Source organism: Astatotilapia calliptera, chromosome 9 (assembly GCF_900246225.1).
Source record: "Astatotilapia calliptera chromosome 9, fAstCal1.2, whole genome shotgun sequence".
NCBI lineage: Eukaryota > Metazoa > Chordata > Actinopteri > Cichliformes > Cichlidae > Astatotilapia > Astatotilapia calliptera.
In genome coordinates, this window is record NC_039310.1 from 28,221,445 (window position 1) to 28,246,605 (window position 25,161).

At 42.6% G+C, this 25,161-nt stretch overlaps 1 protein-coding gene across 3 annotated transcripts in view; it reads right to left on the reverse strand.

Moving 5' to 3' along the window:
• Nucleotides 1–25,161, reverse strand: part of LOC113029442 (disco-interacting protein 2 homolog C-like) — a 74,720-nt gene that overhangs the window by 18,906 nt on the left and 30,653 nt on the right. For all 3 annotated transcript variants that reach the window (XM_026180298.1, XM_026180296.1, XM_026180299.1), the window contains 18 exons: nt 24,050–24,169; nt 22,137–22,334; nt 19,987–20,078; nt 18,095–18,205; nt 17,057–17,180; nt 15,598–15,707; nt 13,686–13,788; nt 13,505–13,569; nt 9,679–9,772; nt 9,422–9,541; nt 7,898–8,012; nt 7,303–7,442; nt 5,355–5,491; nt 5,066–5,274; nt 3,035–3,149; nt 2,580–2,781; nt 2,391–2,491; nt 319–399 (listed from right to left, as the gene is read on the reverse strand). In XM_026180298.1, the coding sequence (XP_026036083.1) occupies nt 319–399; nt 2,391–2,491; nt 2,580–2,781; nt 3,035–3,149; nt 5,066–5,274; nt 5,355–5,491; nt 7,303–7,442; nt 7,898–8,012; nt 9,422–9,541; nt 9,679–9,772; nt 13,505–13,569; nt 13,686–13,788; nt 15,598–15,707; nt 17,057–17,180; nt 18,095–18,205; nt 19,987–20,078; nt 22,137–22,334; nt 24,050–24,169 (2,237 nt within the window). The remainder of the gene's footprint in view (nt 1–318; nt 400–2,390; nt 2,492–2,579; nt 2,782–3,034; nt 3,150–5,065; nt 5,275–5,354; nt 5,492–7,302; nt 7,443–7,897; nt 8,013–9,421; nt 9,542–9,678; nt 9,773–13,504; nt 13,570–13,685; nt 13,789–15,597; nt 15,708–17,056; nt 17,181–18,094; nt 18,206–19,986; nt 20,079–22,136; nt 22,335–24,049; nt 24,170–25,161) is intronic.

Genomic DNA, 25,161 nt, shown 5'->3' on the forward strand with positions numbered 1-25,161 from the left:
CATCTTGTTATTGTTCAGTTTTCTACTTGCTTGAATTAGCTCATAATCATCGTTAACCTGTTTTTATTTATTTACTTAAATTAACCATGATAATGAAGCCTGAAATTCCTGATTTTAAGCCACTGATTCCATGGATAAAGATCCGTTTTGGTATCGATTATAATCCACTTTTATTCTCCTTGAATTCAGCATCTTAACATCACAGAGACGTGATGACTGATCTACAGATCTTTCACCTACAGTTCACCAGCAGCAGGTTATACGGTTCAAAATGTACAATTTTTTACGGTGGTCAGTTGTGCGCGAGTGTGCTGGTACCCGAGAGCTGAGCAGGGTGTAGAGGATGTGGTCCGGTGTGGTCTGAGCTCGCCACTGCAAAACCTCGGACAGGAACAGAAACTGCAAAACAGAAATAAACACTTGTTTTACACACACTTTGACAGCTTAATCTGTGTGTGTGTGTGTGATCTGATTTCTGTAAATAGTTCAAGTTGCTGATGTAATTCAAAAAACAGCAGAGGTGCATCAAACACGTTTACAAGGAGAATAAAATGATACATTTCTCCCATCATTTCAATTATTGCAACATCAGCATTTTGAGATAAAACTGCAAAGCAGACAAGAGACATTGAAGTGAAACAGAGCTGATAGCACAGAGGGAGTGCAGCGCATGTACAAAAAGTTTTTAGCATCGAGGAACTCCATGTCAACGTGTGCTTACTCACCACTTACTGCTTTTTACTGCTGAGTCTCTGCCTTCTGTCCGGCACATTAAAGCAGTTTAATCAATATCACAGGCGGTGAAATTTCAAAGCAGGTGAAAAAAACAAAAAACTGCCTCTAAAGATTATATTTACAGGCAGTTAAATGATGCAGACTGACTGACTTGAATGATGCTGAAAATCTGGCTCCATCAGGCAGTTGAAAAAGTAGGCGGCCTGTTCAGAAAGTTAATTGTCAGTTTATGTTCATAAATCAATTTGTCCTTTTCATAAAAACAGTTTTTTCTAGATGTGTTGTTTTCATAAAATGTCAAATTTGCAACTTCTCCCAGTTCTGTAGCTGCTCATTAACATTTCAGCAGATTTCCTAAAAACAAGACATCAAAATATTTCTATTAAAGTAAAGAGGAGCAACTTCTTGTTTCAGCAAGATTAAAACTTTAAGCAACATTTTAATTACCTAAAAGTACTGTATAATAGATTTTTTAAAATGTGTTTTTATCAGCTTCCAAAACCTCGTACCACCGTATTCACCCATGAGAGGGAGGATACAGAGTATAGAGGAGTCACAAAAACGACGACCTGCTGAAGTTCAAACTGAGCATCACGGAGGAAGAAAGGTTTTTAAGTGTCTTATCTGAGTATTTCAGAAGCAGCTGATCTGCTGGGATTTTTCCACATCCCTCTCTTGGGTTTAGAGAGAATGAGCCGAAAGAGAGAGAATATCCAGTGAGTGGCAGGTTTCTTTGTGAAAATGCCATGTTGCCTTGCAGCTGACAGGAAGGCAACACTAACTCAGATAACCCATCGTCACAGCCAATGTCTGCAGAAGAGCATCTCTGAAAATGAGCTGCAGCAACAAAGGACCACACTGGGTGCCCCTGCAGCTCATACTCAGTCACCAAAAGTGGCAACAGAAGACTGGACAAATGTTTCCGGTCTGAGTCTGATGAATGTGGTACAAAAACACAAAGGCATCCATCCTGGCTTGTTTGGTTTGGTGTAATGTTGTGGGGGATATTTTCTTTGCACACTTTGGGACTCTTAGTATCAACTGAGTATCAGTTAAACATCACAGCCTACCAGAGTATTGTTGCTGACCACGCTCATGCTATTATGACATGGGCAGTGTACCCATCTTCTGATCTTTGCTGATCCAGCAGGATTGCAGCACCTTGTTTAATGTAAGCATGAAGCATCTGTGAAGACAAAAGAGGCTCCAGCCCAGAAGCTGTGTGTACCTGACAAAGCGTGCACGAGTCCAAGTGTCTGTGTGTTTGTGGTTATTCGACTATGCAGACGATTAGTTTGGCAAATATTTATGGAGGACTGAACAACTTCCATCAGAGTTTACTGAGTCATAAGTGAAGGTGAAGTCTTGACACGACTTTTCATACAAAATATTCTGTTTGATGTCAAACATAGAAGAGATGAAAAATGTTCTAGACGATGGAGTCAAAGAGATTTGATGATTTTGCTTGACTGAATTATTAATAGTTTATCAGAAGTGTAGCAGATTACTCTTCCTGTCAGTCAACTTGTCGCTTACTCAATGATCTTCTCGGCTTTTCAACATAAAGTTACCTTTTTTTGGGCAGAGCTTGGTTTAAACGGAGTTGTGATGTTATTTCTTGAGCTGAGACTTTGTTACGCAGCTGTTTGCCTCACCTGGTCGTTATCATCAGTCTGTCCCAGGTCTCTGCCACTGGCCTGAGCGATTCTCTTCCCTGACACCAGATTTCCCACCATCACAGAGGCGGGACCGATCTCTGCCACACACAGACACAATCAGCACATCAACAACTACAACTACCCACAAGGTTACCACCTAAAGACCCTGAGCAGACCCTCACCCACCTGGCTGTTTCTGCCGCGGTTTGGGCAGGTTGGTGACACAGGTGTGGGGGCACATCAGGACATTGCAGGGGTGAAGCCCCCCCTCCAGGTACAGCTGCTTGATCTCCGACAGGTGGATGCCGCCCAGAGGAGTCTTGGGAAGGGTGTTGGCCGGCACCAGAGCCAGACAGAAGACGCCCACCCCGTGGATGCTGTCTATGGCCTGAGAGTCATGAGGGAGTTTGGTCAGACTGCAGATGGGATTTAACGTCCCCATGGGGTAACTCGCTTTGCTGAGAGTAGTCTAACACAATACACACATATCTAAGTGGAGTAAGACACACCAAACACAGTACACGATCCAAGTGTCCTACACAGTGTCCAACATAACCGCAAGAAAACGACATTTCAAATAAGACTTGATCTAAATGCAATAAGGCTGCATTGCATCACATTTGAACGTGCAGGGAAAGCACCTGCAGTACGCGGCTCATCCACTGGAAGCTGTCCTCCTCCGTGGAGTCCGGTCTCTGCTCGGCCACCACCACGATCCTCTCATCTCTCAGCACCGTCACAGAGAACACAGCTATCCTGCACAGACAGCAACACCAACCTGTTTGTTTTCTGTTACATGAATAATGTTTTATTCCACTGTGTTAATTCTATTCAGCTTGATTTACCCATCAAGCTGCTTTCTTTGTCTTTTATTTTGTTCTATTTATTGAGCTCTTTCTAGTAGAGCAGTTTTATTTTATTAAGCTATTCTGACGAGTTTTATCATCTATTTTTTCCATTCTGTTATTTATTGGCTGACTGGTCGGTTCCTGTTGTTTGTGACACAGTTATTTCACAAAGGATAAATAAAGTACAGCTTATGATGGATTATCTAGATCCAGACATGAAAAATGTGTTTCCTTTAGTTTTTTCACACTGCGAGTGTGTGATGTCACACTGCGAGGAGCGCAGCAGTGGTCACTGAGAAACTCTGAGAGGTCGCTGCAGATGGACAGTTTGATGAAGGTGGGTTCCCAAGTCTTCGTTCTTTCCTTATCGCCTTTGTTTGTCAATTTCATTTTTTTCCATGGATCCTTCTTCATTTGCTTTCCTTGTTTCATAACCTCTTCCTCCTCGTCGCTCTTCTTTATTTCCCTTCCTTCCTTCGTCTGTTTCATTTCTCCTTGGCTTTTCATGTGTCCTTCTTTCTGCCCTTATAACTAGCTTCCTTATCACCCTTATTTGCTCATTCTGTTCCTTGTGCTTGTTTCCATTCCCTTGGTTTGTTTTTTCATTTCATCCCTTTGCTTTTTCCTTATTTTTCCTTTTCCTCATTTCCTTCATTTCATCCTTATTTATATACTTTTAAACATCTTTGTTTCCTTATTTCCTTTATTTCTAAATGTCTAAATATTGTTTCCATGACTCCTTCTTACTTCCCTGTTTCACTACATGTCCTTTTCTTGATTTCCTCCTTCTTTTTTGCATATCACCTTTTCTACCCTTGTCACCTTATTTCCTGCATCCTTATTCAATCCTTTGCTTCCTTTCCTTGTTTCACTGCATATTTCCTCTCTTTACATATTTTCTTCTTCTCTGTCGTCTTCGTTTTTCCTGTAATGAAGCCCAAAAGCAGAAACTAAAGGCAAACATGGATGCTGGTATAATGAAACCTGATGGACTTTCAGCCTTTCTTCTTCATGTTTCCTGAGACTGTTTCTGCAGCTGCTTCCTCCCTGAGTAGAAACTTTAAATAGCTCCGGGAAGCGTCATCAGAGGCTGTCAGGTAAAAGATGAATTTCCTGCTCGGTGGCCGTGGACACAATTAAACTTCACTCTATTACTGTTTCTGGATTCATCCACTATTGCTCTACTTTATTAGATTTATTATGAGCGATGGCATTGCTCATTTATCAGCGTATCAGCATTTATCAGCCAACGTACCGATGTCGGACATCTCGCTGGTTTTCAGCTTCTGTCGATAGGAACGATGATAAAAAAGATAATAAAATAAAAACCGATTCGCTGGCGGTCGAGTCATGTGACATTTGAGAAATGTGTGACTGCAATATTACATTTTCAAGTCCAGCAAACTTTAGTCTTTGTGTTTTAACATTTTAAAACCTGGAGCTAAATTGAGCTAAACTGTTTTCAGGTTTGTTTCTTTTCCAAAACCAAATTTGCTGTTATTAATCAGAACTGTCCGTCATTAACATTTTATATACACATAAAACATCTTTTGGTGGCAGAACTGAAAGGTCACAAACTGCTGGAAACCTCTGATCGCTGTCAGGAGCCGTTCCAGTTAATGGAGAGTTATGATGACTCATGGCGACGACCACAGACTGGAGGTAAAAGATGGCCACTAAGACACCTTCTGTTTGAATTGTGAAGCTGAGCGTGTGCACTGTGGCCATCTTGTTGTTTTGAAACAACAAGCGAGGGATGGACCTACGTTCATCTTTTATATACAGTCTATTGTGACCCTCAAACCCCACCCACTTCACACTCACCTGCCCCTGTAGACGAATTTCATTGGCTCCACTGCGAGTGCAGTGGCAACGATGTCATCGGCATTGTGCCTCCGCCCGCTCACCATGATGAGCCCGTCCATCTTGCCTGTGATGAAGACGAGGCCGCCGGGGCCAATGAAGCCCAGCAGGCCAGTCCGCACGAAGGCGTACTCACTGATCAACCCCCCGCTGGAGCTCACCGGGTAAACCTGCAGAGGACATTACAGCATTACAGTGTTTTTTTATTTTGGCTTTTAGTGTTTGGGTTCATGTCTTCACTTCGCCTCACCTCAAAGGTGTTCTTGGTCATGCCCGTAAGGCCGTAGTACGATGTCCCGGTGGCGATGGAGCAAACGCAGAGCTCGCCGATCTCATCGGTCTGACAAAGCTGGGGCACGCCTTCCGGCTTTACTACACACACCAGGCCTGGGAGGACGAGACACACACACGGTTAACACTCCTGAAATGTCTCTGCTTGTTTTAAAAAGAAGTTATTTATGGCATGAGGAGGAACATTATTCACTCCAAACGCACCTGTTTATGAGACTCTCATTTCTCAAAGCTAAACTCTGAGCTTAAAGTAGGTTGTTCCAACCCGAGATGACGTCCCCTCCCGTCTGTGTCACAGCAAAACCAGGTTACCCGTGTAAAACTGAACTGGTGACAATGTAGTCCCTTTTTAAAGAAATATTTTGGGCTTCTTAGATTTAATTGTAATATGTTAGTGGAGAGAGAGCAGGAAAGCTGGAGAAACACCAGCAGCAATGCACAGAGTAAATGGCCTTGGGCTGGGTTCAAAGCCAAGCCTCTACATTAGCCCTACAGCAGACTGGTCGCCTGCTCAGTCCAGGGAGCTACAGCAGTACCTGTGACACACTCTCATGAGCTTTCTGATTCTAGGATTGGCTGTGCGGACAGCGATAAGTATCACGTTACACAGCACAACTATAAAATGCTGCATCTAGATCAGTTTGAAGTGACTCAGCAAACACTTTTTACCCCGTGCTTCAGCATCTTCTTATTTCAGTCATTACAAAGAGAAATGCATGCAAGATTCCACAGAAGCTGAAGGAAACAGATTTTGCTCCTTAGTTTAGTTTCCTTTGTGGTGCTGCACGTATAATCTCTGTGGTGAACGCTGGGCAGAGCGACTTCACAGAGGCTGTTGCTGCCTGTGTGCTCACTCAGACCGACTGGAAAGGACCAACTTTTATTTTGGAGCATCAGTTTTATCTTGGGAAGGTTCCTAACTGAGTGAAGCAGCACAGTAAGAGGTGATCAAATTCCCATAATACTAAAGAAAAGCTCCAAAATTACTTTTAACCCATGAGATGAAACAGTTTTATTATTGAGTGCAACTGCTTATTATCAACATTAAAATCTTTTAGTTTGCAGCTCAATGAGCACATTTAACTGTGGATTGCATTTTTATTCACGACTCTAATTGCAGACTAATCTGCACTAAAACTAATCAGTGAGAAGATTTTTACTCTAATCCATCTGCTGTAAAACGGGACAAACAAATAATGCCACTGGTGTCTGTGGATTCTTCATTAAGACCTGAACGGATGATGTTTGGCCCTAAATGCTTTTCAATGTTCTGTGTTACCTTGTTAAACTATGTGTGGGCTTCACCCTGGAGGGGAAAACTCGGCTCATTAGAACAGATTACAGGCTCTGCAGCCGTACTGAAAACTCTCCTGAGTTTCCATAATGTACAGCAGAACAACGCTTAACTCGCTCGTTCATGAGCAGGGAGAGAGAAAGGGGTTAAAGACCGGACACTGATGAAAAAGAGAAGCTGGGTCTTAAACTAATTTTACGATTTAATGAACTTCAATTACAATAGATGGAAAACTAGAAAGGAGAAAAAAGTTTGAAAAGTTTGCTGGCTCCTTACGTCAACATTCAGTCACATTTTTGCTTGAATTGCACATTTCGATTACAATCCCCGCTTTTATTTTGTAGAAACACAAATTCCCTAAACCCAAGTCAGGCATATGTGAAGCTCGCAATCATTTTAGGAAACTGTTTAAAACCCTTGTCTTCTCCAAGATACATTATACTGCTGTTTAAACGTATCCCACCTCCGACTTCTTGCTTCCACGATTAAAATTCAACATTTGTGACACTAAAGGTCTGTATTTGTAATTTTCCTGATATAAATCTCAGTTACACCAGCTCAACCACACTTCCTCTTACAACACACACACACACACACACACATAACGATGTACCTCCGGGTGTGACGGTCCCCACATCCTGAACAGTGAGCACCGACAGCCGCTCCTCCGTGTCGACCCTGACGACGCCGTAACTCAGGCCCTGCATGGACAGGACGCCCCGACCTGGAGGCTGGCTGCTGTCCTCCACCGGCCTGAACACACAACCCGACACACACACACACAGGTGATCCTCTGACACAGCTCGCATCTGTCCAAACTGACAGACCGCCACACTGCAGTACAGCACACTACTGTGCAAACCGCTCGTGTATTTCAATTTAGCTTCCACGTGTTTCTTTAGACAGCAGCTGCTGTTTCACTCATTCTCGTCGCAGTCCTCCTGCCCCATCATTCTCTTTCCACTAAACACCGACCTTTGGATTGTTCTAGCATAAAACAGACGCCTCAAATGATGAACCAGTGTTGTATCTACACATCAAAGACAAATAGCAATTTTAAATTGAATCTTTAGGCACTTTGCTACTAGCTGCCTAAACACATCATTTATTCCCATTTCTTCAGGTGAATCTATGAAACTTGGCTGCATGCATGTGAGACTGCTGCACATCTCTGCATAATCTGTGACGTGGAGGTTGTGTTTACGTACCTCCTGATGGCCACCGTCAGGGCCTCGGGGGAGCTGGCGCAGGGACAGATGACTTCAGTTCTCAGCCCTTTGGTCTGAAAGACGTTGAGGAAGGCGTCGCAGGACGAGATGGACCCTGACAGACAGAAACAATAACTGAGTCAGGACAGCTTCAGTTCAGGTGTCGAGCCACTTTTCCCACAAACTCCTGACACGTGCAGAATTGAAAGAGCTGTCATGTGAAAGGCTTTTAATCACATGTACCAGATCCCTGAATGTGATTAAAAAACACTCAAAAGACCTTTTGTACTGAAGTTTTAAAATGTTCCAGGCCAGTCACCTTTTTATGACCACGTCTCTGGGCAGGTGCTGGACATTTCTTTCTATTTTATTAGTACAGGTAACAGCGCACGGCTGGTTTCATATTTTGTTTTTGGGTTTCTTATTTTCTCATTGGAGGGCAGCTGTATGCAGGGATCAGCTGAAATAATTATTTAGGGCAGGAATATGAGTTCATCCCAGCGCACTCAGGCTAACATGTGTCACCATGTCAGAGCATTTAAAAGTCAGTAATGTTGCCAGAAAGCTGTGTGTTTTGCATCTATTTGGTAAATGAATGGTAAAAATGAAGTGTGTATTCATAACTGTGAAGAGAGATAAACTGAAAAAACAAATCAACACCTTTTTGTGTCGTTAACATAACATTTCCCTTCAACTATCACTACTGCTTTCAACAGTCCACAGTGGTTATCGTGCATCCATCTGTGTGCTTGACTACAAATGAAAATGTTTGTCACTGACAGACAAACCTGTGTGATTTCTGAGTGTTTATGATATGCTAAGATTAAAGGTGTACCGACACACTTGTGTCTCTCGCTGCTTCACCTCTCCTTTGATTTGTTTTGTCTCCAAATTTCTACATTATTTGTGGGGAATTTCAGGAAGGTTTCATCAGAGATAGAAAAGTTTGAATTTCATGTCTCATAAATGCTTATCACACTGAAATGAGAAACTTTGGGAGAAACTCTTTTGATTTTTTCAAATAAATATCACCAACCAGATCCAGATATCCTGGGGCTGATCCTCTAATGTCAGAGCACACCTGAAGGCACCATGAGACAGCACCTGCTCAGAATAAATGTTATGACCTGAAAATCCTGCCTCGTGCCAAACATGATGCAACATGATGCAAGTTTCAAGTCACTGCAGCTTAATGCAGAAAAACCAGTTTTCTGTGGTCACTGCTAAACCAGTTAAACAGTTACTGAACTTAAAGATACAAACCATCAGTCTGGATGGTGAAAACATCACTTCCTGGTTCCAAGCTGTTGTATTTTTGTCTCATGTTAGGCTGAAAACCTTTTCATGTACCAAGTATGCGCAGTCGGACACATCCTGCTCTATTCCTGTAAAGTGACCCAGTTTCCTGAAATCCCGAGAGTTTTCTTTTTTCTCATTTCCCTGACATTCTCTATCTGGAATACACCTCGCTAAACTCCCCCGTTAGTGAAAGAGCTCGGCTGTGAAGGCTGAGCGCGACCTTACAGGGGTTTGATCCGTCGGCCACCAGCAGCATGCGCAGCGAGCTCAGGTTGATGTCCTTCTGGTCTTTGTGGGCCACCAGAGCCCAGTGCATGTCTCTGGACTTCACACAGGCCACCTTGGCTGCAGGAGGAGATGCGCATACAGAGAAAAAGAGTGAAATTAGCATTTAATCTATTTGACAGGCAGGTGAATGGAGGGACTTGACTAAGATGAGTGACAGGTGTGTGTGTGTGTGTGTGTCAGTATGTGTGCCTGACCTTTGTACTGGCAGACTTTCTGGATCCACGACAGAGGGTTGACCTTCATCAGCGAGTAGGGCACGCTGATCACGTGCATCATGTTCATCACACTCTGCACACACACACAGAAAAAGACATTGAGGTGAGGCTTCATGTTAATATCTTTGGAATAAAACTCTTCTGGTTTTTTATGTATTATTTGATCATAAATGATAAATGGGCAGGAGGCTGGGGAGCGTGGGCTGAAAGCCTGAGGTGAAGTCAACCAGGTAAGCTACGAAGATATCTGTGCATTAGGTAAGACAGGTATAATCCCTTATGAGACGCTTCAGTGTTTCCCACACAAAGACCTCACTCGGGCAGCTCGCCAGCTACATCAGTCCCAGCCGAGTGATTCATTTTAGTATTTTTACATTTTTCAAATCTGTCTGCAAGAAAAACCCTCTGCACCCAATTTAGGCTGGTTCTCTTGCTCTTATTTTGAAAGTCCATTCACTGCTAATCATCTTGCTCTGGCCCCTTCACTCTTTGGTTTTCTTTACTAACCAGCTCACTGGCCAGGTTGTTAATGTGCAGGTCATTAATATAATTCAGGCGCTTCCCCGCAGATAAAGGATCCTGTCCCACTGTTGGACTAAACCCAAGTCCACCTGCTTGGACGGAAACACTAGTTTGGACTTTAGCAGAACAGAACAAGGACAGTGGAGTTCATCGGCAGCTGGAGGAGATCCTTTTGCTTTTGGGAAGCAACTGGGAACAGAAGAGGCAGAGTGTGAGAGACGGGTGACTGCCAGAGTAAAGCTTGAGGCAGAATTGAGACCAAGCTGCAGCACTCCGATGCTACACAGAGCTCAGCAGACCAGCCTCTACACGTTTAACCTGCGTACTGACACCAGGGGGCGGTGTCGTAAAACCAAGTGTTAAAAGTCGTCTTTGATGATCTTTTGCACAAATGCAGAGGGTCACTGATGTCCGGCTACACGTCATTGGCCTTTTTCTTCCATAACCCGTCGTTCAGCACAGCTAAAGAGCTCCGCAAGTTCAATACATCAATGTAATGGACTTGTCTTTCTGTGAATCCTATTACTTACTTTTAATTTTCCATCCTTCTTTGTTCCCAGTTTATTCTTCTGAATTGTTTTTACGTGGATCATAATTTTGCTTTTATTTATCTTGTAATTATTTATTTTATTGATTGTTTTTCTTGTTTTCTGTGTAGCACTTTATATATTAATTGTGAGTTTTAAAAATACTGACTTGACTTAATAAAGTGTAAAAATTAAAATTAAAAACACAATTATCATTTATGTATTTAATCAACCCTGAAATATAGTTCTTCTTCCAGATGTCAGAGCAATGAAAACGCTTGTTATTTTCATACTGAGAGATTTATTCATCTTGCAAAGGCACTGTTTTTGCTTTGGACAGGGTGGATGCCAAAGCGCTGATCAATGCTTCATCAAATATGTGTTTATTCTACACAAGAAGGAAAGGACGTTTAATGATGCTATAAGCTGGTTAACTTATACTTAAAGGCTCGTTAATATACTTAAAATGGTAAATGGTCTGTATTTATATAGCGCTTTACTAGTCCCAAAGGACCCCAAAGCGCTTTACGCACTCAGTCATCCACCCATTCACACAAATATCTCATAATAACAACCATGTTTATAATCATGTTAAATATGGTAATGGTAAATGACCTGTATTTGTAAAGTGCTTTACTGAGTCCCTATGGACCCCAAAGCGCTTTACACTACATTCAGTCATTCACACACTGGTGATGGCAAGCTACATTGTAGCCACAGCCACCCTAGGCGCACTGACAGAGGCGAGGATGCCGAACACTGGCGCCCCCGAGCCCTCTGACCACCACCAGTAGGCAACGGGTGGAGCGTCTTGCCCAAGGACACAACTTTACTCAAAAAGGTGTCTTAGCTAATTATAGGCCAATCTCCAACCTTCCTTTCATATCAAAAATCCTTGAAAGAGTAGTTGTCAAACAGCTAACTGATCATCTGCAGAGGTTTATTTGAAGAGTTTCAGTCAGGTTTCAGAGCTCATCACAGCACAGAAACAGCTTTAGTGAAGGTTACAAATGATCTTCTTATGGCCTCTGACAGTGGACTCATCTCTGTGCTTGTCCTGCTAGACCTTAGTGCTGCGTTCGATACTGTTGACCATAATATCCTATTAGAGCGATTAGAACATGCTGTAGGTATTACAGGTACTGCACTGCAGTGGATTGTATCATATCTATCTAATAGACTCCAGTTTGTGCATGTAAATGGAGAGTCCTCTTCACACACTGAGGTTAATTATGGTGTTCCACAGGGTTCAGTGCTAGGACCAATTCTGTTTACATTATACATGCTTCCCTTAGGCAGCATCATTAGAAGACATAGCATACATTTTCACTGCTATGCAGATGACACCCAGCTCTATCTGTCCATGAAGCCAGATAACACACACCAATTAGTTAAACTGCAGGAATGTCTTAAAGACATAAAGACCTGGATGGCCGCTAACTTTCTGCTTCTTAATTCAGATAAAACTGAGGTTATTGTACTCGGCCCTGAAAAGCTTAGAAATATGTTATCTAACCAGATTCTTACTCTGGATGGCATTACCTTGGCCTCCAAATTAGAAATATCCTGTCTCAGAGAGACGCTGAAAAACTAGTTCATGCATTTATTACTTCCAGGCTGGACTACTGCAATTCATTATTATCAGGATGTCCAAAAAACTCACTGAAAAGCCTTCAGCTAATCCAAAATGCTGCAGCAAGAGTACTGACAGGGACTAGAAAGAGAGAGCATATTTCTCCTGTTTTGGCTTCCCTTCATTGGCTTCCTGTTAAATCCAGAATTGAATTCAAAATCCTGCTCCTCACATACAAGGTCTTAAATAATCAGGCCCCATCTTATCTTAATGACCTTGTAGTACCATATCACCCTATTAGAGCACTTCACTCTCGCTCTGCAGGCCTACTTGTTGTTCCTAGAGTATTTAAAAGTAGAATGGGAGGCAGAGCCTTCAGTTTTCAGGCCCCTCTTCTGTGGAACCAGCTTCCAGTTTGGATTCAGGAGACAGACACTATCTCTACTTTTAAGATTAGGCTTAAAACTTTCCTTTTTGCTAAAGCATATAGTTAGGGCTGGACCAGGTGACCCTGAATCCTCCCTTAGTTATGCTGCAATAGGTGTAGAGTGCTGGGGGATTCCCATGATGCATTGAGTTTTTCCTTTCCAGTAACCTTTCTCACTCACTATGTATTAACAGACCTCTCTGCATTGAATCATATCTGTTATTAACCTCTGTCTCTCTTCCACAGCATGTCTTTTATCCTGTCTTCCTTCTCTCACCCCAACCGGTCGCAGCAGATGGCCGCCCCTCCCTGAGCCTGGTTCTGCTGGAGGTTTCTTCCTGTTAAAAGGGAGTTTTTCCTTCCCACTGTCGCCAAAGTGCTTGCTCATAGGGGGTCATATGATTGTTGGGTTTTTCTCTGTACCTATGAAGCGCCTTGAGGCGACTTTTGTTGTGATTTGGTGCTATATAAATAAAATTGAATTGAATTGAACAACCGAGACTGTTGGGCTCGAACCGGCAACCTTCTGATTACAAGACGAACTGCCAGCTCTTGATATAAAGTCTTACTGATCATTTTTCAGATTTTTTCAGACTCCATTAGGACGCCCATTGTGAAAAATATTTGCTTGACAATTACAAATAGTGGAAATTAAAGAGGAATAGTCTGAAGACTAAAGGTCAAAGTGACGGACCTTCTCCCAGCTAAAACCAACATTAGTGTCATGACCTATGACCTCTTACAGGCAGATCTTACCGTCAGGATGCCGTGCCACAGACCCACGTCTTTTTTAAAGTCCAGCACGTTCACTATGGTTTCAGCTGCAGGCAGAGATGGGACAGAAGAGGGTTAAATTACTTATAGATAACCCTGAGACTGCACAGTGTGTCTGCATGTGTGTGTGTGTGTGTGTGTGTGTGTGTGTGTGTGTCCTTACCCTCAGTGTAGCTGCAGGACTGAGTGAGAGCCTGGCAGTGTGTGAGCAGAGCGATCCTCGTCACAGTGACTCCCAGCACACTGCCGTCCTTACAGGTTTTATACTGGGAGGAAAACAACAGATGGATCATTGAAAGCAAAGCAGAGGGAAGCTGTAGGTGACAGACTCAACCCTGCTGTACCTGTCGTTCAGTACAAAAACTCATTTCAACTTTGAAGAAATCACATTCGTGGGTCTCTGCAAATAGATTATTACTAAAGATAAATGTTGCTGATTATTTATTCCTTTGTTTATAGTTCGTAAAAATCCAGATAATTGCAAAAACATTCATTTTAAAAACAATATAAAATACCACATGCTGATATTTGGAAGTGTGCTTTATCGCTTTCTGGCCTACATACGCAGACTGATGCCACTTTTATGTCTGCAGCTACATGCAGCAACTGGAGTAGGTCACATTAATGTTTCATATATAACCTGTTTTCTCACGTTTATTATTTATTTAATGTAAAACATGTTGAGAAAAACACTATAGAAATAGCACACCCATTTCAATCCAAGCCTAGAAATCAGATTCTTTCTAAAAGAAGTCTTGAGAGAAAGGTGGGCATTTAAAATATGAAACCTGGCTTCCTTCCTGTGACCAGCAGGAGGCGAGCCTTTGACTCATGGTCACATGTAAACAAATGATAAAGCAGAGTATGCTTTGAAAAAAGAAAATTCGTAGATGACTTGCCCCCCCCCCCCCCCCAATTAGCATAGCTACTCCCACCTATACACTAAACTGACTGTTCACTCAGTACACCTGTTCAGCTGCTTGTTAACATTAATATGTAACCAGTTCAAGCTGAGCTGACTCTGAAGCTGGCAGGCTTGTTGGTGTCAGGCTGGTGTATTTCAGAAACTGCTGATCACAGAAACATCTCTGAGATTCACAGAGAATAGTGAGAAAAAGAGAAAACATCCAGTGAGCAGGTCTCTGGGAGGCAATGTCTTGTTGATGCCAGAGGTCAGAAGAGTGCGGCCAGACTGCTTCGAGCATCTCTGAATGAACAACACATTGAACCTCGAAGCAGATGGACGACAGCAGCGGCAGAAGGCCACACTGCGGCCATGCCTGTCAGCTAAGAGCAGGAAACTCAGGTTACAATTTGCACACGCTCACAAAAATTTGGCCACAAAAATGCAGCTGGTAGTGTAATGGTGTGGGGGACATGGTCTTTGGCCCTCAGTACCAGCTAAGCATCATTTAACCACCACAGCCTACCTCAGCATCATTGCTCATCTTGTCTATTGTTTTACCAGCTGACAAATCTGTAGCAAATGTGTGACACTGTCATGTCAATGTGGACTAAAAGCTGTGAGGAATGTTTGTAGAACTTTGTTGAATCTATGGAAGAATTAAGGTCGTGTGGAAAAAGTCTCAGCTGAGTGTATGTCCAGTCTGGCTTTGACCAAAGGTGAGAGAAAATCCAAACTTGGCTACCAGCTCCTTTCAAGCTCACACAAGTTTGATTTCCTTACTGAGTACAAAACCTGACATGAGATTGTCAGCAGGAAGCAGATGCTTCTCGACAGAAATAGTCTGGCACAGGTTGCCGATGTAAACACATACCTTTACACCTACAGATTTTATTCTCTCCACCAGAGAAAGGAAACAAACATGTTTACCACAAATATTTGTCAATGCAGACATATGCAGTAAGCCTGTAACACTAATCCTATCAGCACAAAGTGCAAACAAACAGCACAAGCAGCAACCCAGCGGTTGGTGAGATGGACCACAGGCAACAGTTTCATTGTGCCTTTGTGTTTGCATGTGTGTGTGTGTGTGTGTGTGTGTGTGTGCGTGTGTGTGTGTGTGTGTGTGTGTGTGTGTGTGTGTGCGTGTGTGTGTGTGTATTAGCCTCACCTCTATGTAAGCAGTGTCATTATTTGCATCTTTGATGTGGGGGAACCAGTCTCTGGGCGGTTTGGACAGGTGCTTCGACTCTGTTACAAACCACAGCAGTTTCGGCCAACCTGCAGGGGCGAGAGAGAAGCAAAAGGTACGATAAGTAATGAAGAGAGACAGAGGAGTTCTGATATGACTGTCACGATGCTGATATTTGCTGTTTTATTTTGAAAGTCATCTTGGTTTCTTTGGTGGTTTTGAGTCCTCCCCACAGCTGAAAGCCACACTGGGAGCATTTAGCCTGCACAGGATCTTGTATTTGGAGAAGATTGGGTGCTGTGTGGCACTCCTGTGTCTGACCTGCTGCCCTCCTCACCTGCTCCATGGAGCTTAATGTAACTTCCACAGAAAACAACAAGGATGCCCGGGGTTCAAGGCTTCACTTCAGCTGCTACACCCTTGTCTTTATACTGGTGTGGGCGGTGGTAGCATTACTGGACTGGGTAATTGTATGATTGACCCTGATTGTGTTTATCGGTTCTCTGTGAATATTTATACTCAGGTCCAAATGCTTTCTGTGAGTCTTTGTCAAATTATGTTTTATCCAAGTTCCTTTTATCACCTCCTCCGTCTGCACTGGCTGGTCCATTGTTTAGTTTTACCTTTCATGTATGCCGGGCAATTCAATTGGCCAGCTGCTCTGACAGTGACAGCGCTTCCACCAATCACAGAAGCAAAACAGCTTAACAGAGTCCTCACTAACGAGCATTTTTTTCCCTCCCAGTTAGTATTTTCACACCCATGGAAGCGTTTAATGCCGCTGAAAGAAAGAGAAGATTCTTACTGGCACTAACACAGTGTAGGAAGGCGATGATAGTAGTGCAGGGAGTTTCACTCACATTTGTGACTGAAAATAGATGCATGCAGATTGTAAAATGTGGTTTGGAGCATAAAAATATGATGAGATTCAGCACGAAGGAGTTTTCATTTCTTTCAACAAAAACTGCAGTTAAGATGGTCGAGCTGCAGTGAAGAGATGGTTATAGCTACAGCTGCAGAACTCAGCATTTTGTTATTGTAATTACCACAAAAACTTGCGACGGTAGAATCGAACCACCTGTGCAGAAAAGTTCAAAATAAAGAAAACAATCTTTTCAGCTGCTTTCATATACGCTCGCTTTGTTTTACACAGTGACAGCCTAACACAAGCTTACTAATTACTCTGTAAATCTAGATTATTAATAAAAATCTACTGATGAACTATTAGTCAAAGCCACTCAGCAGTCTGATTCAAATGAACTTTTTTTTTCCAAGCCAGTAAAACTCTGGAGAGTGACAAGATGTTTCTGTGACAGTGTGCTCACTTTGAATGAACACCCTTTCTCTTCTCTCGTTGTGCACATTTAGCAAAGCCACCCATCCCCCCACCCCGCATCACGCCTTTACAACTCAGCTATGATTGATGACTTTCCCTCACCTTTGAACTGTGGGATCTCTCCTGTTGCGCTCTTGGGAAGACCCTTATGGCAGGCATCACTGGTCAGCGCCACAGTAACGCCACAGCTGCCCAACAGGAATCCAATCTGTTGGCTGCCGGCATCCTATTGGATGATACAGAACACGATGAAAAAAATAAAGCTGATGCTTTTGCTGTTCAGATATCTCATAACTACAGTAAATGCAGAGCTATATGTTTGTAAAAGACTTCTACTGAAGCACAGAATAGAACAGAACAGCCCTTTAATGTTATTGCACGTATACAGTGAACTTGCAGTTACACTTGTGAACATGCAGCGCTGGTTTAGAAGTGACTCTTGCTGCACTGCTGCTGCAGCCCAAACGTAAATTTTATGGAAAATCCTGCAGCACAAATGCAGGAGGGGGAAGGGGTTCAAGAGAGGCTACCGACATGCAGCAAAAGGCATTTCTGCTAAGCAAGCCATCACTGTGTAACCATGCCAACCCCTATGCTGGCCACTGCGCTGCAAAGACAAGCAGCTTTGTCTCAGAGTGAGACTAAAGCAGAAACAACTACGATACAGGATGGCATCCAAAAAAGAAGCTGCTGAAATCTGAGGTCACTGAAGGTGAGAGATCAGCAGTTGTAGCTGAGCTGATGTGTTTCCTGTGTGACGGTGGCGCAGCAGGAGGGCCCGTTTCTTGTGTGTCAACTGTATTTTTTTGCTTTCTGCTTAGACGTGATTATTTCCTCAGAAATACTTGTTGCTGGTAAAAGGCTGCAGCTGAAGATCCAAAACATTTTATCAACTGTCTGAGGTATGGATAAGGCCTCTGTGCAAACACGACTGAAATGAAACGCAGCGGGAGTCTGGAGGTCTGGGGGGGCGAGGTGAAATACAGATGTGGCCACAGCAGGTTTATGAAAAATCTAATTACCTAACCTCCAGTAGAGACTAATCCTGCACAAAACAGCTTCAGCAACAGATTTAAAGGAAAGGAACCAGAGAGCTGCAGCCACGGCTAAAGACAGCTGATTTGCAGTGCTCTGAAGTACCTTGCGACTTAGGGGCACCTCTATGGGAACAGGGACCACCTCTGCCAGCAGACAGCCGTAAAAGGCCACCATGAAGGCCACTGGGTCGTTGTTCGGAAACACCAACGCCACCTAGAAGGGAAGGACAGAAGACAGCACTGGGGTTCAGAGAACTGAAATCATTTTCTAAGGCTCAGAAAGCAACACAAGGAGTGAAAATTGCAGTCAGTTTCTAAGCAACACGCAAGTTCATGTAAAGTCACCAGCACATTTATCTGTATGCTCAGCACAAGTTAATTCGCTAGAATGACTAATATACAGCTCTCAGTGTTTATTTGCTTTTCACTGAGAGCTGAGTGAGGAGACTGATAACAGTCTTGTGTTTGTGCACTCAACATGAATCCAGAGCAGATCATTATGTCCACCACTGAAACGTGACGGTGAGGATAACATCACCAACACTGGGCATGTGCGTGAGTTTAATAATCATTACAAGAAAAAGTGATCGTGGCTACATCTGGCAAAAACACTGTGTGCAGCTCTTTTTGAATGAACAGAGATGAGGCCCAGTATAAACTGTGACGGGCAGGCAGAGCTGGCATCAAGTGTGCTCAACTATCTGAGAGCAGTTAAGGGCGGAGGGTGATCCAAGACCGCAGCACAGAGCAGTCGGCCATCAGTGAGAGTAGTTATGACACTGATTAAGTCAGAAACTGTGCGAACAGGAGGAGCTTTCAAATGCACAGCAGCTGTAGGTCGTCTACAGCTGCTTGAAAAAACCACGAACAATATGAGATGTAGAAGAATTTCAGCTGACGTGGCCTGGCACTGAAATCAGTTGATCTTCCCGCTGTGGAAGGCTGAACTGAGGCTATGATAGACTTTAGTGCTGGGGATCAATACTCCTTTTATTTAAGAACACTTTAAGAAATCATCCCTTCTGTTCTCTATCAAACGTAACAACAGCCCTTCTTTTTGCCACAGCTGAACAGCACACACACTTCTGTATTATGCATCCTGCTGCTGTTTCTCACATTTATGCTGCACATATTTTTTTTATCACTGTTCGATATATCAAAATTCTTTGCACCACTACCCTCTCAGACCCATTATGCTTTTCCTAATAAAAATCTCCCCAGGAATGACTCAATGAAAGAAGAGCAGCGAGCTAGCCACACAGTGACATGTGCTCCATTAACCCCGACACCAGCCTCACATCTCCCGACTTTTTCTAGAGGATTTTCTGTTCCACTCCACAGAGAGCTGTTGGTACTGCTTTTTTTAATGAAAAGTTGATAACAGCCTCACGTTGCTTTGGTGTCATTTCCACTGCTTGAGCACCTCCCATTTATTGAAACTGGCACTGGTGGTCTGTCCGCTTTGCATATGCAGCTGATGCATATGCAAAGCGGACAAACTGGAATTGTAAGCATGTGATGATGTACTTCTTGCAATCTTTTACTGCTATTCCAGCAAATGTATTTTTCTGAACAGAACAGAAACCTACAGGAGGTCAAAAGCACCTTAAGTGCAGGTTTAAAAGCTTTTTCTTTGTGCTGAACAGAGTCAGGTTAGATTAGCTTCTGCTCGCTGTGCTAAGCTGCAGACTGCAGCTCAATATTCTGCTTACAGACATTACAGTGGTATCAGTATCTCAGTGAAGTATCCCCTTCATTCTCAAGGGAATACAACAGGAGCTTTATTATAGAGACATTGTTTGGTCAAATAAATAATAAAAACTGCATATCATCATAAATATACCAGCAAATATATAATTATCTGTTTTAATAGATTTAAAATTAAAAAAAGCTAACTTGGCTGAACAAAGTATCAAAGGGTTGGAGTGAAGTGAGCACAAACAAAAAGAAAAAAGTGAAAAGTGAGAGCTGCAGTGGTGGGCGAGTGTGACTCACCCGATCGCCCGGTCGCACCATGGGCTCCTGCTTGCTGCCCAGTTTGTGGAGGATGTTGTAGGCAAGCTTGATGCTGCGAGACCACAGCTTCCCTGCAGGGAGTGGGACACAGGATATGAGGGTGCGATTGAGGGAGGGGGAGGGAGAGAGACTGAGATTGTGTTTGTGTGTTCTTGCACTTCTATTTTGAGGCAATTCAGTCGATAAGAGAGGAAAAAAACTGTCTGAAGTGATGACATTTAAGAGCTTTCAGCAGTCAGGAGAGGTCACTACTGACGTCTGGAGAATGGAAGCAAGTGTCTAACGCACAGTTGGTGGACAGGTGCACAGGAAAGAGGAAATCATGTAAAAATGGTGGGGGGAGGGTACATTCCTGCACACTTTCAGCTCTGAGTTTATTAAAGATAGAATATTCAAAAAATGCCGCTACTTCTTTTGCATAATTTGATTTCCCTGTGCAGCCTTGTCATATACTGTTACAGAAGCTGCAAACACAATGAAAAATTGGTCGGGACCGACTTGAGAAACAGCAAAAAAAAGCTTTAAGTTGTCGAGATCCCGGGTCCTAAGAAAATCCCCAGATCCCAATCCGATCAAGCATCGAGGAGAAGCCCAGTTCACAGCAGGACCCACAGGATCATTAGGCTGCTGGTTTTAATGGCCCGGTCTGGTCATTATGTGTGTTAGTCTCAGGGAGTGTCTCATTATAGTCTACATCAGAGGTTCTCAATGTTGTGATGACCGAGTGTCAATTAGGAAAAAAGGACTCATGATGTTGTTTAATTAATACAAAAAATGAATGAAAAAATGAAAAGAAAGGTCAGGCAATAAAAGAGCTTTATAACAGAGTCATGGACATAACTATTCATGTGTAATTAGTACTTAAGATGTGTCTGTTCTGATGGATTTTCATTTTTATATATATATATATATTTTTTTTTAGGGGGATTTATTTTGCTATGAGAGCTGTAACAGAAGAGTTCAAACTTTTTTGTCCCCTTTTTTGCTAAAACCAAAAGAAATCAAACGAAATCAAATCAAAAACCCAACATGACTCTTAAAAGAGGAATCATGAAGAGGCAGACCAACAGAGGGCAAACAAATGATCTCATAAAGAAAAGAGGAAAGAGGGGACTGCATATGCACACAACAGGCGGTGATTGAAAAGGAGACCAGGTGAAACTAATGAGGGTGGGCGGGATACTGAGCAGGAAGTGAAGAAACCTTCAAAGTAACCAAAAAGATAAATAACCATCACAGACACCAGAGACAGGGGGACACAGAGGGGCCAACAAAACCACCAGATGCTTCTGTGGATGGTTTATCTTGTGTTGTTCCACCACTTTCCTGCATGACACACTCCTCTTCTCTTTAGTAAAAAAGTGAAGCAGTGGTTTAATAACAACTTCACTTTCATGCAGTTTGTTTCAGAGATTAAAATAATAAAATTAAAATATTATATTAAGTTTATTTAGGCACATTTAGGTCCCTTTTCACCGATTTCTGGTTGCACTAGCTTCTCTCTGTCAGCAGACTTCAGTCTATCACCCTCTGTATGTGCGAATGGGGTTAAGGTGTCACCGGAGTTGTTGACAAGTTGACAAATAGCAAATTAACCGTAACCAAACAAGAACAGACGCCAAATAGCCCCAAATGTATTTACTGGTCTGACAGCAGGGCCACTCCAGACAGCGTCAGAGCCGGGGTGTCAAATTCATTTTACATTGCGGGCCACATACAGCCCACTTTGATCTTAAGCAGGCCGGACCAGTTAAACTCCCTTTCAGTCATTGTGAAGAAGTCACATATTTAACTGTGACAAAGCTGCTGTGACAAAGAAAGATGAATAGCCATGAGAGAGGTTTTTATCAGCAGGAAGAGCTGGAAAAGTTATGAAAATACAGTTAAGAGTCCAAATGTAATGCTTGTTCTTGTTTGTAGTGAGCAGCAGATGAAACAAGTTAAGAATTATAAATATAAAGATCAGGAGTGTGCAACATACGGCCGGCCGTACATCACCCCTGGTGTGAATCATATTCAGCCTAACCAGCATGCATGTCTGTGCATTTTTAAATTCTTGAACTAGCAAAACATTTATCCAACTGTAGCTCTGGTGGACATGAATGAGTGAGCACTAAGTGTGTGGTTACCATATGTGAGCACATAGAGGGGCTTCCCTGCTGTGTCCAGGCTGGTGAGGCAGGGGGCTTTCGGGGAGATGGTTCCCCAGCGTTGGAGAGCCGCCTCCAGAGAAGGAGGCCAGTTAGTGACCACCCCCAGCGGCTCTCCTCGCACTGGCATCATCTCCGCCCCCTCCGGCCGAGGCTGGTTAGGGTCGGGTTGCTGGACTGTAACAGGATGAGGCCGAGAGTTTCATGAGTGCACAGCTCACAAACTTTTACTGTTTATTTGATTTCAAGTGTGGCCGTGAAAAAAAAACACATAAACAACTTTTATGAACACAGATGTACTGAGGGGGACGTGAACAATCTTTTATCTCTTTTAATATTGAGTTCAGACTGCAGAGAGGCTGAGAGCGAGGCAGCAGTGGGGAGGGATTTGACTGGATTCAATCTTCAGCCAGTGCCATAAAAAATAGAATTAGAGTCAATTGGAAGTTTTAACCGCTACATCAATCCCAAGCTCAAAATTTTGTTGTATGATTATAACACACATGTTTACAACACACTGTCAAATGACTCCAGGATATGATTTAAAAGACCACAAAACTGGACAAAAGTATGAGTTTCCCAGAGAGTCGAAGAAACAGAGAGAAAACACTCCCAGATGGAGAGAGGCGAGCAAAGAGCAGGAAATATTTCAGTACGTTTACAATTTTAACTCTTTAACAACACATCTGTGCTCTATATGAACCTTTCCCATGACTTGGAGTGTCCACATGAAGACAGTTCTTTACATGGACGTGAGTGTTGTTCTCAGCATTAATGAAGATTTTGGTCACATTGGTTACCACTGCCCAGCATCTTCCTGTATTATTTTATTCATTATTATTAACTAAAACTAAAAATCTGACTGCATTTCCCATTTTTTTTAAATTCTGAAAGTTCTTTAACTGTCATGAACTAATTCAAAGAAAGAGCTTTTTAAAGGGTAGCAGATGATTATTGATCTGCACAAAGTTTATGGTCCACTCTGTTTGGAAGCGTCAAAATTCAGTCTAATGTCTGTTCACAGCTTGATGTTTCTGGAGTCAGAGTGGACCACAAAAGGCTGGAGTGCTAAGGCTAGCACACTTGTTTACCTAGGGTCTTTATATTGTAGAGGTAAGGTAGAGACCCTAAAATAATAGAGAGAAGAGCACATCCCTGTTTGAGCATGCGACACTGGGAAGGATAAACTCCCGTTTAACAGGAAGAAACCTCTGGCAGAACCAGGCTCAGGGACGGGACGCCATTTGCCGCCAACAGTTGGGGTTGATGGAATAAGATACTAAGAGAAGAACTTTGCTTACCACGTGTTATGAATTTGAGACATATTACATGTTATGTTAGTGCTATGAACCACACAGGACCAGCACAAACCTGCCTGAGGGCGCACTGTTCTGCAAAAATCAGTGTGGCCTATAATACTGCATAACTTTTAAGTGCTAATAAAATTTAAAATGGTTTGTTTAAAAACATTTTCAGCCCCATGCAATTTTTATGAAGGAGAAAATTAGCTACACTGACTAATGTTGTTTCTTATTGTCAGCTGCCAACAGGTTTATTTCTGCTGTAATGTTTTTAACATGGGAGTCTATGGGAATTTACTCCCACATGGATCCTGCCTTGAGTGGTCATTGAAGGAACTGCAATTTCTGGGACTTAACCAGCTTACACGACGTTCAGCTTTTTCCAAAATTTCTTGAGACCTGCAAAATTAACATTCACAGTTCATTTATTTGCATGCATGAATGCCACCTCAGCACTGAGCTGTGTTTCTTTGAAAAAGCTGATTTTGCACACTGACCTGTAGCAAAGCTCATTATGTGTTTATTAAAGTGATTTATTAAATGAATCACTTGGGGATAGTTTTTTAAAATGAACAGAAAGACTGTTTTTACCTTCTAAAAGCTCATCAAAGTCATCAACAAAGAACTCTCGGAGTGGAGGTCTGCGAGGCTGCTTCAGCGTGTTCACCAGCTGCTGGATCTTAGCCGACACGCGACTGCTGACCGGAACACCTGCAAAAAGGAAAGTGGTGATGTGAACAGCTTACAAGACGATCATGAAAACTAAAATAAACCTCCAGTGTTACATGATGTGTTGCAAAGACTGAGACTAAAATGCTGCCTGTGATGTAAACCCTGGACAAATACTGAATGTTCTTTTATATATGAGAGAGAAATAAAGAATTTGTCAGTCCTGTAAGCAAACAGTTCAAGCTTCAGAATGTTTTAAACCACAGACTGTATATAAATGATGTAAAGTAAAGTAAGTAAAGTAAAATTTTATTTATATAGCACCTTTCAAGATAAAATCACAAAGTGCTTTACAGAGGCAGAAAACAGACATTAAAATCTCAAACAAAACAAAATCAACCAAAAGCGAGTTTAAACAGATGCGTTTTTAACTGCTTTTTAAAAGACATGACTGAGTCCACAGATCTCCAACTCAAAGGGAGCGAGCTCCAGAGTCTGAGAGCACTGATACAAACGCTCTGTCACCTTTTGCTTTTAACCCTGTATGCTGGACAACCAGCAACTCCTGGTCACAAGACCTCAGGGACCTGCTGGGGTGATAAGGAAGAAGAAGATCACTTATGTAAGTTGGAGCTACACCGTGCAGGGCCCTATAAGTCATGATTATGATCTTAAATTGGACCCTGAACTTGACAGGGAGCCAATGCAGTTGAATCAGCAGGGGAGTATTTGTGATGCTTTATCAGAAGCCTAGCAGCAGCATTTTGAACACCCTGCATTCATTCAAGGGAGGCATTACTTAAACCTTAAACAAGGAATTACAATAGTCTAAGCGAGATGAAACAAAAACATGAATAATCATTTCCAATTCAGAACGTGACACAATGGGACTCAGCAATTTCTTAAATGGTAAAAACAAGAGCGAACCAAAGATTTAACGTGTGTGTCCAGCGTCAGAGCTGGATCAACTGTAACACCAAGGTTCCTAATGGAGGATTTAATATAAGAAGCAAGAGGGCCTCGATTTTTAACCA